We start from the raw sequence: 11,446 nt of genomic DNA on the forward strand, positions 1-11,446 counted from the left end.
TAGTCACATGACTTAGGTCCTGGATACGAAAAAATGGCCACTCGCAGCAAATCACGAGGACATGATGCGAGCGTCACCGTGGAGCAATCTGCACCTAAGCATCGGAAAATTACAGAAATTATTCCAAAAGTTGCGGTGTCACGTCCTGAATGCAATGACGTCGGCGAGTCGAAAAAGGCAAATGCGACTGTTGCAGATATCTTCGAGACGTTGGAGTACGGACCAGCACCGGAGTCCTCAGCTGCAGTAGAAAAATGGCTAGATGAACATGACAGGGCGTTTGGCCATTTTGTGAACGGACAATGGCTCAAACCTGAAGGTCAGTAGGCGTGGCAAGACAATAAGGTTTGCAGATTATGATTGGCTAAGAAATTTTGGAAATGTGTTAGGACATTGCTAAGGCAAAGGTAGCGCGTAGCAATAGTATTGCAAAGTATATTGCCAAAACTATTGAGAAAAAAGTAATAAATTCTTACATTAGTTTATTAGATAATTAATAGATATATAAATAAATATTAAATAATTGAATAAATATAATTAATAAAATTATTAAATTAATTAATGTATAATCAAAAGAGAAGTTAGATTTGAAGTGTATATATCTGCAGAGATTGTTTACTGAATGGTGTGTGTGTGTTAGGTCGGAAGACATACACCAGCAGGAATCCAGCTACTGGAGCTGTTCTTGCCACAACTGTTCAAGGAGAACTAGAAGATGTTGAGACAGCTGTTAGTGCTGCAAGGAAGGCTTTTCAGTCATGGTCAAAGCTGCCTGGCCATGTGAGAGCAAGGCATATGTATAGGTGAGTACAGGGTTGAGTTACACTTGTCATTAATTTATTGAAAATTTAAGAAATGGCCTTACCTAGTATTGCTCGTCACGTGCAGAAGCACATGCGTTTGTTTGCTGTTTTGGAAAGTATGGACAATGGCAAGCCAATAAGAGAATCTCGTGATGCAGATGTTCCTCTGGTACATTGGAGATTTATGTACTTGTGGTGGTTTGCTACATATAATTCAAAGACATTTATTTACTATAGGTTGCTCGTCATCTCTACCATCACTCTGGCTGGGCGCAGTTGATGAGCAGTGAAATGGATGGATGGGATCCAATTGGTGTAGTTGGAGCTATCGTACCATGGAATTTTCCATTGATGCTGATGGCTTGGAAAGTGTGTCCTGCATTAGCAATGGGAAACACTGTTGTATTGAAGCCGGCTACGTACACCAGATTATCTGCTTTACTCTTTGCAGAAGTGTGTATCGAGGCAGGTCTGCCTCCTGGTATGCATTGGAAATTAGTTAGACACTATCATATGAACTAATGGTATAGAGTGATACAGTGAAATGTTTGTAGGAGAACATTAATTAAGCAGACAGCATTCAAACAAAAACTGCTGTATACTATTACTGCATGAACTTCTTGGAATATAACATACTAAACTATTGGAGACCCATGCCTGTCCTTTGAAATTTATATAATATTTGCAAGTAGCAATCAATTATAGGTTACATACTTAGATTATTGTTGTGTAGGTGTTTTTAATGTGGTTACTGGAAATGGAGCATTTGGAAGTCTCTTAGCTGGGCATGATGATGTTGACAAAGTTGCATTCACTGGTTCAACTGAGGTCTTTAGTATTTGTTTTTATTACTTTTGTGATTATAAAAATTGTTTTTTTTGTTTAGGTAGGTCAGTTGCTACGACGTCTCACAGCAGGAAGTGGCAAGCGTTTGTCACTAGAATTGGGTGGGAAATCTCCCTTTGTTGTATTTGACTCTGCTGATCTTGATAGTGCAGTTGAAGGAGTAGTGGATGCCATCTGGTTTAATCAAGGCCAGGTAAAACACCAACTTCATTGAAGTCATGCTAATAGATATGCCACTGTTAGTCTCTCTGATAATATTTACAGGTATGTAGTGCAGGATCACGGTTGTTAGTTCAGGAAAACATAGCTGAAAAGATGGTGCAAAAAATCAAGGATCGCATGGGCCATCTTCGTGTTGGAGACTCTCTGGACAAGTGCATTGATGTTGGAGCCATAGTTGATCCTCAACAGAGAAAGTCAGTGGATGACTTAGTCCAGAAAGCACGAGAAGAACGAGCAGAGGTGGGTGTAGTGACTTTTCTTAATGCATAGTTTCACTTGTTTGAAATGATGCCTGACATCAGATATTTCAATCATGTGCTTGTATGCCATCACATGGCTGTTTCTATCCTCCTACTCTCATCACAAATGTTCAACCAGTTTCTATTGTTGTGCAAGAAGAGGTAAATGAATACCTTGCATGCAGTTTCTTATTGTTGTCAATATTGTTAACTGTGTTAGGTGTTTGGTCCAGTTTTGACTGTTCTAACCTTTCGTACTCCAAAAGAAGCAATTTCTCTGGCCAATAATACACGTTATGGTCTGGGTGCAAGTGTCTGGACAGAGAACTTTAATTTGGGTTTGGAAGTAGCATTAAGCATTAAGGCAGGCTCGTGCTGGATCAATGGGCACAATATGTTTGATTCTGCTAGTGGGTTTGGTGGATACAGGGAGAGTGGTTTTGGTCGTGATGGTGGACAAGAAGTCAGTGCAATCATTGAGACATTTTGAGAAAGTAGACTTACTAAATGATATGCAGGGTTTATATGAATATGTGAAGCCTTCATGGCAGGAGAGACCAAGGCCAAAAGTGGATGAAGAAGCTGTAAAAGCATTTGGAAATTCGGTTCCTCCAAGGCCACTTAATCCATCCAAGGACCAGCACCATCATTATGCTGTTACTGCTGAAATAGAAGGTCACAATGTTCCAAGGTTTGCAGAGGAAAGTGTATGTGTTATTCCCATGTTTAAGAATGTATTTGTATTTTGTAGCATTGACCGAACATTGAAGATGTACATTGGTGGTGCACAGAAGCGACCAGATGCTCCATATGCTCGATCTGTTGTCAGTCCCACTGGAGCTGTAGTCGGTCAGGTTGGAGAGGGAAATCGTAAAGATATCAGAGAGGCTGTTGAGGCAGCACACAAGGCTGCCCCAGGGTATATTCTCATAGTGTTTGCAGCTTAGGACATTACTTATTTGTGCAACCTGGATAAGGTGGGGCAAGCGTGCTTCTCACAATCGGGCTCAGATTGTCTATTACATTGCTGAAAACCTGGAACTGAGATATGAGGAGGTGGCAAAAAGGATATCGACTATGACAAGCAAGTCTATGGAAGAAGCAAAACAGGAAGTTGACCTCGCCATACAAAGGCTTTTTCATTGGGGAGCTTATGCTGATAAATATGGTGGAAACGTACAGGTAAGTATGAGTTACTATTGATGTCTGCTTGTATTGTTTCATTGAATCATAAGCTCACTGTTGTGGACAGGAAACTAATTTGTATGGCTGTACTGCTCGAATTCACGAACCCGTTGGAGTGATTGGCATTGCTTGTCCAGATGACTATCCTTTGCTTGGATTTGTTTCGCTTTTTGCTCCAGCTGTTGTAAGAGCAAATACAATAGTTATTGTTCCCAGTGAGAAGTTTCCACTCAGTGCAACGGATTTGTATCAGGTCAAGGGACTGTTAATGAAGATAGTATATTGGGAATTTTTGTGATGTATGTTTTATGTGGACAGGTATTTGACACATCGGATCTTCCTGGTGGTGTTGTCAATATTGTAACAGGCTCAAGAGATCACCTGACAAAGTATCTTGCTGAGCATCAGAATGTTGATGTATGAACAATAGTGACACTATTAATTGAGAAATAAAGTAACATTGCTTAACTTAATGATTGGACAGACAAATATACAGCAACTGAAGGACAGACAACCCAAGTAACAGTCTAGTTTGTTTTGCAGGCTGTGTGGTATTTCGGATCAGCAGAGGGTAGTAAATTTGTGGAAGATGTGTCAACTGTCAATGTCAAGAGGACGTGGGTCAACTATGGTCTAGGAAGAGACTGGAAAGATCAGAAACAAGGGCAAGGAGAAGAGTTCCTCCTTCATTCCACTGAATGCAAAAACATTTGGATCCCAATGGGTGAGATATTTGCCAACTAGTGTGAAGACTCAAGTTTTTGTCTTATTCCATGCAGACTGGTTTGTGTAAATCACAATTTTGCAGTGTTAACATTTTTCTATTGTGCAAATGTTTCCTCTTTTCAACGCCAATGTGAATGAGGAGGGATGACCAAATATTACTGGCACTTTCATCCAACAAGGCACTTAATTAGTTAGTGAAATTGAGTTGATCAATTAGTGTTACAGAAAGTACTGATTGATGATGACTCCACATCATATGAATATTTTGAGAAAGTAGACTTACTAAATGATATGCAGGGTTTATATAATATGTGAAGCCTTCACATGGCAGGAGAGACCAGAGCCAATTGCAAACTACTGGATGAAGAAGCTAGCCTTCCATCCTCTTTGTCACTTTCCTTGTCATCAACTCTGATTCTTCTTGCCTTTCATGTGTTGCGATAACAGAGCTATGCAGCAGAGGTTTACTATGATTGATAAATGATGCTCAACACTAACTCCTTGGTACTTTCAAATCAGATATGATGTAGGTGTAGGGAGCCTGATCACACATGACAGAATTCTACATCTTGTGACAAAGTACCATCTTTAGTAAAAAAGGCCACTGATACGCTAAAGTACATGTAGTTTATGGTAGTTAAAACAGACATTGCAGAAAATTAGTTTCACGCAGTTTTAATTAAGCTCTACCAGCTGAGGTTGCACCTTCTTTCATTCTGCAAGGTGTATCTTGTACAGTCAACACTCCTACAATACGCGGTAACATGTCAGTATGCGGAACTTCCACCCCCACCGTGTAAGTTTTACTAGAATGGCAGAGTGGCAGCTGAAAGCGCGTGTAGTGTGTCCTGCATGTAAGGTGAGAAATCTTAGTCACCTAAAAACGGTGTTACAAAAAAAAATGTATGAACCTGCATACAATAACAAGCACCGTAAGAGATGTATCATACAAAACCAGATTGCCCTTGGAGTTCTACTTTAAAAAGTTGATGAAACGTGAAAGACTACTAGTTTATGTTGATAGATGACTATTTTAAAGGATTTGAAACAAGTACACAGATTCAAGAGACAATAATTATATTCAAGTCTAGATGACTCGAGTTCACATCTCTGCAACACTCCTAAGGACACTAGAAATTGCTTCTGTTTCATATTATAGCACCATTGACATGACTGTTGCATGGCAGCCATCACTTGTACCAGAGGTACCTTTTATCTAGCTCTTTCCAGCTGTTAGAAAGCTGCCACCAACATTAATTTAACAGAGTGCCTATCACGTGCATGTGACGGCTTGTTCACCATCAACATAGCAGTACACGCACTTGAAGCTGTGGTACTTGCTCAATGTGAGGACAGCAGGTTGTCTATCTAGCTTGTGGTAACTACACCTATTTGACCCATTTGGTGTATTATTAAACATGGGTACAATTCAATCCAAGAAGGCAGTGAAGAAACACCAACCGAAGAAAGGAAAACGAAAGCCACACTTCAATTATACAAGAAAGGTCGAAATCCGTGAACTGCTTGAGGACTCCTATGTACAAAGGCTTGAAGATGCAAAGCAAACTCTGTCAAAGCCAACAGCTTGCAAAACCTTCATTCAAACTAGAGCAACCATCAGACAAAAAGAATGGTCCCATTCTTTGGATGTGCCGATGTGGACAGAAAAAAGGAAGGTTGATCAAATGAGAGAAGTGTGTAAAAGAAGAAGAGACAGGAAGACAAATGTGGACAAAAGGAGAGAGGTGGATCACAATAAGGTGTGTGAAAAGGTAGATAGAAAAAGAAAGATAGGTAGAAATAGAGAGGTGGATCAAAGGAGGGAGGCAGATCACAAGAGGGAGGTGTGCAATAAGAGAGTAGATAGTAAGAGAGAGGTGCACAGAAAGAGAGAGGTGGATCAAAAGAGGGAGGCAGATCACAAGAGGGAGGTGTGCAAAAAGAGAGTACGTAGTAAGAGAGAGGTGCATAGAAAGAGAGAGGCTGATAGAAAGACGGAGCTGAATCAAAAGAAAAAGGTGCATAAAAAGAGTGAGGTGGCTATGAAGAAAGAGGTTAATATAAAGAGGAAAGTGGGTGAAAAGAAAAAAGGAGCTACAAAGAGAGAAGTAAATGAAACAAGGCTTCGAAGAGCCACAAGATTGATGAGCATTGATGACTCTTCAGCAGGGACAGGCTCAACAGTACAACCAGCAACAAAAATAGAGACAAGAGACGAGTCAATGGGAGATATGGCCGACTTGGACTCAGTAGCACTGTCAACAAGAAACATAGAGGAAAGAGACGATGCACTGCCACAAGAACAGGATTTAGAAGACGGTCATCCACATACCTCAGGACTAGGTGACAGAAACACTTGTAAAGATTTGGCAAATGAATTCCAAATCAAACTTGCAAAGGTCAGTACACAGGTTAGAGATGGAATAATACGAATTATTTATCATACAGAATTTGAGAAAGCCAACAAAACAGAAAAATACTGAAGTATAATGTGTAGGGTTTATTCAGGCATGTGAAGCCTTCATGGCAGGAGACACCAGAACCACCGGTGGCTGAAGACGCTTTAGATGCATCTGGAAATTTCATTCTCTCTAAGCCACTTAATCTGTCCAAGGACCAGCACCATTGCTATGCCAGCACTGCTGAAATTAAAGGTCACAGTAGTTCACGGTCTGTAAAAGTTGAAACCTATCAGTTGCTTATTGGACAACGAATGCATATTTTTGTAGTATTAATTGCACCTTGAGGACATCCAGTGGTGGTGTAAAGAAGCGACATAGTTCACTATGTGCTCGATCTGTTGTCAGTCCTACTAGACCTGTAGTTAATAAGGTTGGAGAGGAAAGCCGTAAAGATATCAGAAAAGCTGTTGAAGCAGCATGCAAGGTTACTCCAAGGTATGACCTTACAATGTTTGCAGATCTTGTCTTTGCCTATTTGTACAACTTGTATAAGGTGGAGGAGATATCCTTCTGAGAACCGAGCTCAGATTGTCCACTACATTGCCAAAACCCTGAGACTACGAAAAAAGGAGGACACAATACAAATATCTACTGTGACAGAAAGGCCTATGAAAGAAGCAAAGCAGGAAGTTGATCTGGCAATACAGAGGCTTTCTTACTGGGCAGATAATGCTGATAATTTTGGTGGAGACATACTAGTAAGCTTCAATTTCTGTTAGTATTGGTTTTAGTATTGTGTTGCTTATCTTGTGTTATCAACTTAATTTTAATTGCTATTGTGAACAGGAAACTACTATGTATGGTTGTACTATAAGAAGTCATGAACCTGTTGGAGTAATTGGAATTGCCTGTCCAGATGACTATCCTTTGCTTGGATTTGTCTCACTCTTTGCTCCAGCTGTTATGAAAGCAAATACTATTGTTATTGTCCCAAGTGAAAAATATCCACTAATTGCAACTAACGTATATCAGGTCAAAGGACTGCTAGGTCTATTGGGCATCTATGTGATGTTTCGTGTATATAGGTAATTAAGAAATCAGCTCTTCCTGAAGGTGTTGTCAATGTTGTAACAGGCTCAAGGGATCACATGGCTAAGTATCTTGTTGAACATCAGAACGTTGATGTATGCATGACCCACATATAGCTCTTTGACATACTGTAACTAAATTAGTAGATTTATGAATGAACAAACAGAATAACGTGACTGAAAGACATATACACATAAGACAACCCAATCAACATTCTATCTTGCAGGCTGTCTGGTATTTTGGATCATTGGAAGGCAGCAAATTGATAGAAAAATTGTCAACTGTCAATGCAAAAAGGAAGTGGGTTAACCATGGTCGAGAAAGAGATTGGAAAAATGAGAAAGAAGGGCAAGGAGAGGAGTTCTTTCTTCAAGCCACTGACCCCAAGAACATATGGATCCCAATGACGGAGATATTTGCCAGTTAATATTATGAAGTATTTACTATCTACTATTGCAGACTGCTTTTGGATAGTGACTGCTCATCTCACTTCCTTCTGTAGTTGTGTATTGGAAACATTGGCATGCACACACCATACAGTAATAATTGTAGAATACCAATAGGTATCATTTGTCTGAAACAACTCCACAGACTTGAGAGGGAGTGATCATGGTCAGAAAAGCAATCATCACGTTTCAAGACAGCTGCAGATTATTCTCTAGAGTCTATATACTCCGAAGTAAAGTATGAATGCACGATTAATCGGTTGGCAAAGGCATTTCAGCCTTGTGTAGAAAGCTGCTACTAACAGGATCATGCAGCTAATAGCGCCAATCAAGTGACGGCAGACGCCCACTCACTTACATACACTTGAATCCCTAGAATGTACAAAGATAATCAATTCTCTCAATGTGAGCACCGCATTTTGTCTGTTTAGCTTGGAGCAAACGCAGCTGTTTAGCGTAAGAGACTACAACATGGGAGCAAGTCAAAGCAAGAAGACGGTAAAAAACCGTCAACTAAGGGAAGGAAAAGGAAAGCCACGCCTCAATTCTCAGAGAAAGACAGCAAGAAAAGTGGGAATCCGCGGAATCCTTGGAGATTCATATGTATACACGCTGGGAGATTCAAAGAAATATCTGTCAGAGCCAAAAGGTGGCGAAGACTTCAATCAAACCAGAGCAAACATCAGATATGGGGAAAGGTCACACTCCTTGCCAGTGCCAGTGCAGAGGAATAAACAAAGGCTGCCAAGAGTGACAAGACTGACCAGTGTTCATGACTCAATGGGAGATATGGTAGAGTTATACTGGGCAGCACAAGCACCGACAAACATAGAGACAACATGTGACAATCCGACACAAGCACAGCATTCTACTCTTACACGTTGCTCGGGGCTTGGTGACAAGGACGACTGCAGAGAATTGGCAAATGAATTTCAAAACAAACTCATACGAGTCAGCAGGTTGTCGATGGAAGAATATGACTTCATCATACAAAAAGGGAACAAGACAAGAAACATACAGCCAGTTACAACAGAGCTTAATTGAATTACAAAGTCTACAACTGATTGCATAACAGACTGCATAGATTACAACTCGTTTTTTACGTACAAACAGTGGTATCAACACAATATGGGTGGGAGTTCAAGTACACAGTGACAAATGAATGATGTAGAAGGAAATGGGGCCGCATAGCTGTAATTTCAAGGTTTTGTGCTAGTTTTGAATGGTAAGCCAAGACTTGCTGACAACATAATTTCAACAATACGACAATTTTGGTCAAGTGTCACTGCTTTCTTTGTGACAAATAACGATATTGCTGTATACTTAAAATTACAAATTGCTTTCCCTAGACTGCTAATTTTAATTATCTATTTACTTTGTTGTTGTTGAGTTGCAGCCGCCTGCATTTGCTTCATAAGAGCTTCATCTTGCATGTACATGCTGGTCAGCTTCTTGCCTACTTGGTCGTGTATTTCCAAGTATTTTGCTACACACCTGTCCAGGCAGACAGCTTCGCCTTTAGTCAGTTCTCCTTCCTTGTACTTCGGTGGAATGCACTTCTTGTGGCATGCAGCTGTCAGTCTAAATTTAAACCATTGCTGACACACCATGACGCCGAGATACAAACAAGAAAAATCCCGAAAACACAGAGCAAAGACAGAAGAAGAATAACAACAAACGGGACTGAGGAAAGCCCCTCCTATCATCTCCTCAAATGCTTACTTGTTATACATATCCATCATAACCTCTATTTCTAATTCAGCCATTGCTTTCTGTCTGTTTTCGTCAATTTGTTGTAAAGTCGCCATCTCTACTAAGTTGACGCGCGTTAGCTCGGAATCCATGCGTGACTTGCAGGTCCCGTATGGTATGGATAGCGAACAACAGGTTGAGAGCAAACCTAAATTGTAGGACATTAGGCAATTGAAATAGTTGTTGTTTGACATCTAGGAAGAGTTTGAAGTTCTTCAGTCTATATATGAAGGAGATGAAAATTTTAAGACTCTAGAGACAACGAAATTCACGTATAAGGTATGTGTTCTAGAAGATGCAACAGCAAACTGTCTTTGAAATTTAAAATTAAAGTTATTTAACCACAGGCAAGGCACACGTACAGGTGACCAGTACATTGCCACTATATGTAGTTCATGAGCATGTGCAGTGCTTTGGTGACTTATATTTAGGTAATTAATAGTTAATTATTATTATTAAGGAATACGTTTAATTATTAGATTGACGAGGGACTAATTGCAAACAGCAATATGGTAATTGAGTGAACAGGTCACAAAAGCATAAAATAGTACCAGATCTGAACATTAAGAAATTAGTGATTGATGCCACTTTGTAAATCTGTTTCCCTTAGGAATGGTAATTGTTTGCACCCATTCAGGTGTCTGAAGGTGACGATGAACTGAAACATTTCCTTGTGGAGATAAGCTGGCCTGCACAGTACCCTCGTGTTCTCCCAGAAATCAATCTTGATGTGTTCTTCAACAAACATTTGTAATTAAACTACTTCCAAAACTACTTTTCAGAACTACTCTGATCTTGACAAATAAATTATTCAGATCGGAGAACACAAAATCATACATTCAATCTGCACTTTTGGAGCAGGTTTGTTTGTCATTTGTTGTCTAGCATGTGATGTTTGACTCGGTATCTCAGGCTAGAACAAGCCTTGGCAATGCAGTGACATTTACTTTGTTTGAGTGGGCAAAAGAGAACTCCAGCGAGCTAATGGCCAACAATGATCCCGGAACATTCATAATCAAGGTTTAATGGAGTGTCATCTACCTCCACATAGTTAGCATGCAGTTTCTCTTCTGTTATCATTGGTTAGGGTGAAGAGGAGGGTGAAGCGGAGGGTGAAGCATCAACCACTACAAAAGACTCTAACACAAGCATTAAACCAACCAAAAAAGAAGTGCTGAGTAAAGCACAGAAAAGGCGCCGTGCAGCAAATCTCGGTAGGTTTTCATTTACTACATTAATTAAACAAAGAGGATGCACATGCAGTCTATGCCATGACAATACACCAATATCACTGCAGATGCAACAGAAACTTACATGTTTAGGAACACTACACAAAACTGGAAGATTTGAATGTAGTGATATTAAAGGCATGGTTTGTTTGCAGGAGAAAAGCCAAGGGGTTGGAACTGGGTGGATATTGTGAAGGTAAAAAGAATATTGATATTTTTTTAAATTTTACTAAATTGTTGATTGCTGTTTGCCCACATTGATGTACTTGACCTGATACAACTTCCCAGCATGTAAGCCATTATGTTGTTAGTGATTGTGCTTTGTCTGACATTTGCTGTGTCATTGCAGTTAAGTCAAACAGGAAGCAAAAGCAACTCCTAAACAGCCACTGCCAAGAATGTGTTCTTGTCTACCAAGTAGATATACAAATTGCCTTAGATTGACTGAGGCCTTGAGAGTAATCATAGTAAGCAATAGTATGTAACACATGATGAAAAATGAGAGTC

General features: G+C 39.9%; 5 protein-coding genes across 7 annotated transcripts; 4 read left to right on the forward strand and 1 right to left on the reverse strand.

The window, feature by feature from the left end:
• Positions 1–32: 32 nt before the first annotated feature.
• On the forward strand, positions 33–4,199 carry LOC134198241 (aldehyde dehydrogenase family 16 member A1-like). Its single transcript, XM_062667602.1, has 15 exons — positions 33–319; positions 641–803; positions 870–972; positions 1,041–1,284; positions 1,537–1,631; positions 1,690–1,842; positions 1,914–2,111; positions 2,174–2,272; positions 2,331–2,573; positions 2,629–2,801; positions 2,862–3,029; positions 3,088–3,292; positions 3,363–3,548; positions 3,614–3,712; positions 3,839–4,199. Exons 1-15 carry the CDS (start codon positions 34–36, stop codon positions 4,037–4,039), a joined length of 2,616 nt encoding a protein of 871 aa, XP_062523586.1. The 5' UTR covers position 33; the 3' UTR covers positions 4,040–4,199.
• Positions 4,200–4,571: 372 nt separating this feature from the next.
• On the forward strand, positions 4,572–7,939 carry LOC134188980 (uncharacterized). Its single transcript, XM_062657200.1, has 7 exons — positions 4,572–6,420; positions 6,519–6,691; positions 6,751–6,918; positions 6,977–7,181; positions 7,270–7,455; positions 7,509–7,607; positions 7,739–7,939. Exons 1-7 carry the CDS (start codon positions 5,440–5,442, stop codon positions 7,937–7,939), a joined length of 2,013 nt encoding a protein of 670 aa, XP_062513184.1. The 5' UTR covers positions 4,572–5,439.
• A 490-nt stretch (positions 7,940–8,429) lies between these two features.
• On the forward strand, positions 8,430–9,002 carry LOC134188989 (uncharacterized). Its single transcript, XM_062657213.1, has one exon. It carries the CDS (start codon positions 8,430–8,432, stop codon positions 9,000–9,002), a length of 573 nt encoding a protein of 190 aa, XP_062513197.1.
• Positions 9,003–9,177: 175 nt separating this feature from the next.
• LOC134188997 (mitochondrial import inner membrane translocase subunit Tim10-B-like) lies at positions 9,178–9,775 on the reverse strand. The gene is made up of 2 exons (XM_062657224.1): positions 9,681–9,775; positions 9,178–9,539 (listed from the first exon to the last, which is right to left on the reverse strand). Exons 1-2 carry the CDS (start codon positions 9,764–9,766, stop codon positions 9,326–9,328), a joined length of 300 nt encoding a protein of 99 aa, XP_062513208.1. The 5' UTR covers positions 9,767–9,775; the 3' UTR covers positions 9,178–9,325.
• A 48-nt stretch (positions 9,776–9,823) lies between these two features.
• On the forward strand, positions 9,824–11,425 carry LOC134198258 (RWD domain-containing protein 4-like). 3 transcript variants are annotated; one of them, XM_062667621.1, is made up of 8 exons: positions 9,827–9,845; positions 9,909–9,989; positions 10,348–10,460; positions 10,526–10,571; positions 10,623–10,730; positions 10,798–10,924; positions 11,033–11,230; positions 11,289–11,425. In XM_062667621.1, exons 1-7 carry the CDS (start codon positions 9,828–9,830, stop codon positions 11,131–11,133), a joined length of 594 nt encoding a protein of 197 aa, XP_062523605.1. In that variant the 5' UTR covers position 9,827; the 3' UTR covers positions 11,134–11,230; positions 11,289–11,425. The 3 variants fall into 3 exon arrangements, with proteins under 3 accessions (XP_062523620.1, XP_062523605.1, XP_062523613.1); XM_062667629.1 differs by having other exon boundaries at positions 11,095–11,230; XM_062667636.1 differs by lacking the exons at positions 10,348–10,460; positions 10,526–10,571 and having other exon boundaries at positions 9,824–9,845; positions 10,596–10,730.
• Positions 11,426–11,446: the final 21 nt, after the last annotated feature.

This window comes from Corticium candelabrum, chromosome 1 (genome assembly GCF_963422355.1).
Source record: "Corticium candelabrum chromosome 1, ooCorCand1.1, whole genome shotgun sequence".
In the NCBI taxonomy this organism is placed as follows: domain Eukaryota; kingdom Metazoa; phylum Porifera; class Homoscleromorpha; order Homosclerophorida; family Plakinidae; genus Corticium; species Corticium candelabrum.

Excerpts from the sequence above, each read along its gene's own strand:
- LOC134188997 (XM_062657224.1), bottom strand. The coding sequence starts at position 9,766 with ATGGCGACTTTACAACAAATTGACGAAAACAGACAGAAAGCAATGGCT. Across the intron at positions 9,540-9,680 it reads ATGATGGATATGTATAACAA|ACTGACAGCTGCATGCCACA; the intron begins GTAAGCATTTGA and ends GTTTAAATTTAG.
- LOC134198258 (XM_062667621.1), top strand. Across the intron at positions 10,731-10,797 it reads CCGGAACATTCATAATCAAG|GGTGAAGAGGAGGGTGAAGC; the intron begins GTTTAATGGAGT and ends ATCATTGGTTAG. Across the intron at positions 10,925-11,032 it reads GCGCCGTGCAGCAAATCTCG|GAACACTACACAAAACTGGA; the intron begins GTAGGTTTTCAT and ends TTACATGTTTAG.
- LOC134188980 (XM_062657200.1), top strand. The coding sequence starts at position 5,440 with ATGGGTACAATTCAATCCAAGAAGGCAGTGAAGAAACACCAACCGAAG. Across the intron at positions 6,421-6,518 it reads TCCAAATCAAACTTGCAAAG|GGTTTATTCAGGCATGTGAA; the intron begins GTCAGTACACAG and ends TATAATGTGTAG. Across the intron at positions 6,692-6,750 it reads AAAGGTCACAGTAGTTCACG|TATTAATTGCACCTTGAGGA; the intron begins GTCTGTAAAAGT and ends ATATTTTTGTAG.
- LOC134188989 (XM_062657213.1), top strand. The coding sequence starts at position 8,430 with ATGGGAGCAAGTCAAAGCAAGAAGACGGTAAAAAACCGTCAACTAAGG.
- LOC134198241 (XM_062667602.1), top strand. The coding sequence starts at position 34 with ATGGCCACTCGCAGCAAATCACGAGGACATGATGCGAGCGTCACCGTG. Across the intron at positions 3,030-3,087 it reads GCACACAAGGCTGCCCCAGG|GTGGGGCAAGCGTGCTTCTC; the intron begins GTATATTCTCAT and ends AACCTGGATAAG. Across the intron at positions 3,713-3,838 it reads CTGAGCATCAGAATGTTGAT|GCTGTGTGGTATTTCGGATC; the intron begins GTATGAACAATA and ends TTTGTTTTGCAG.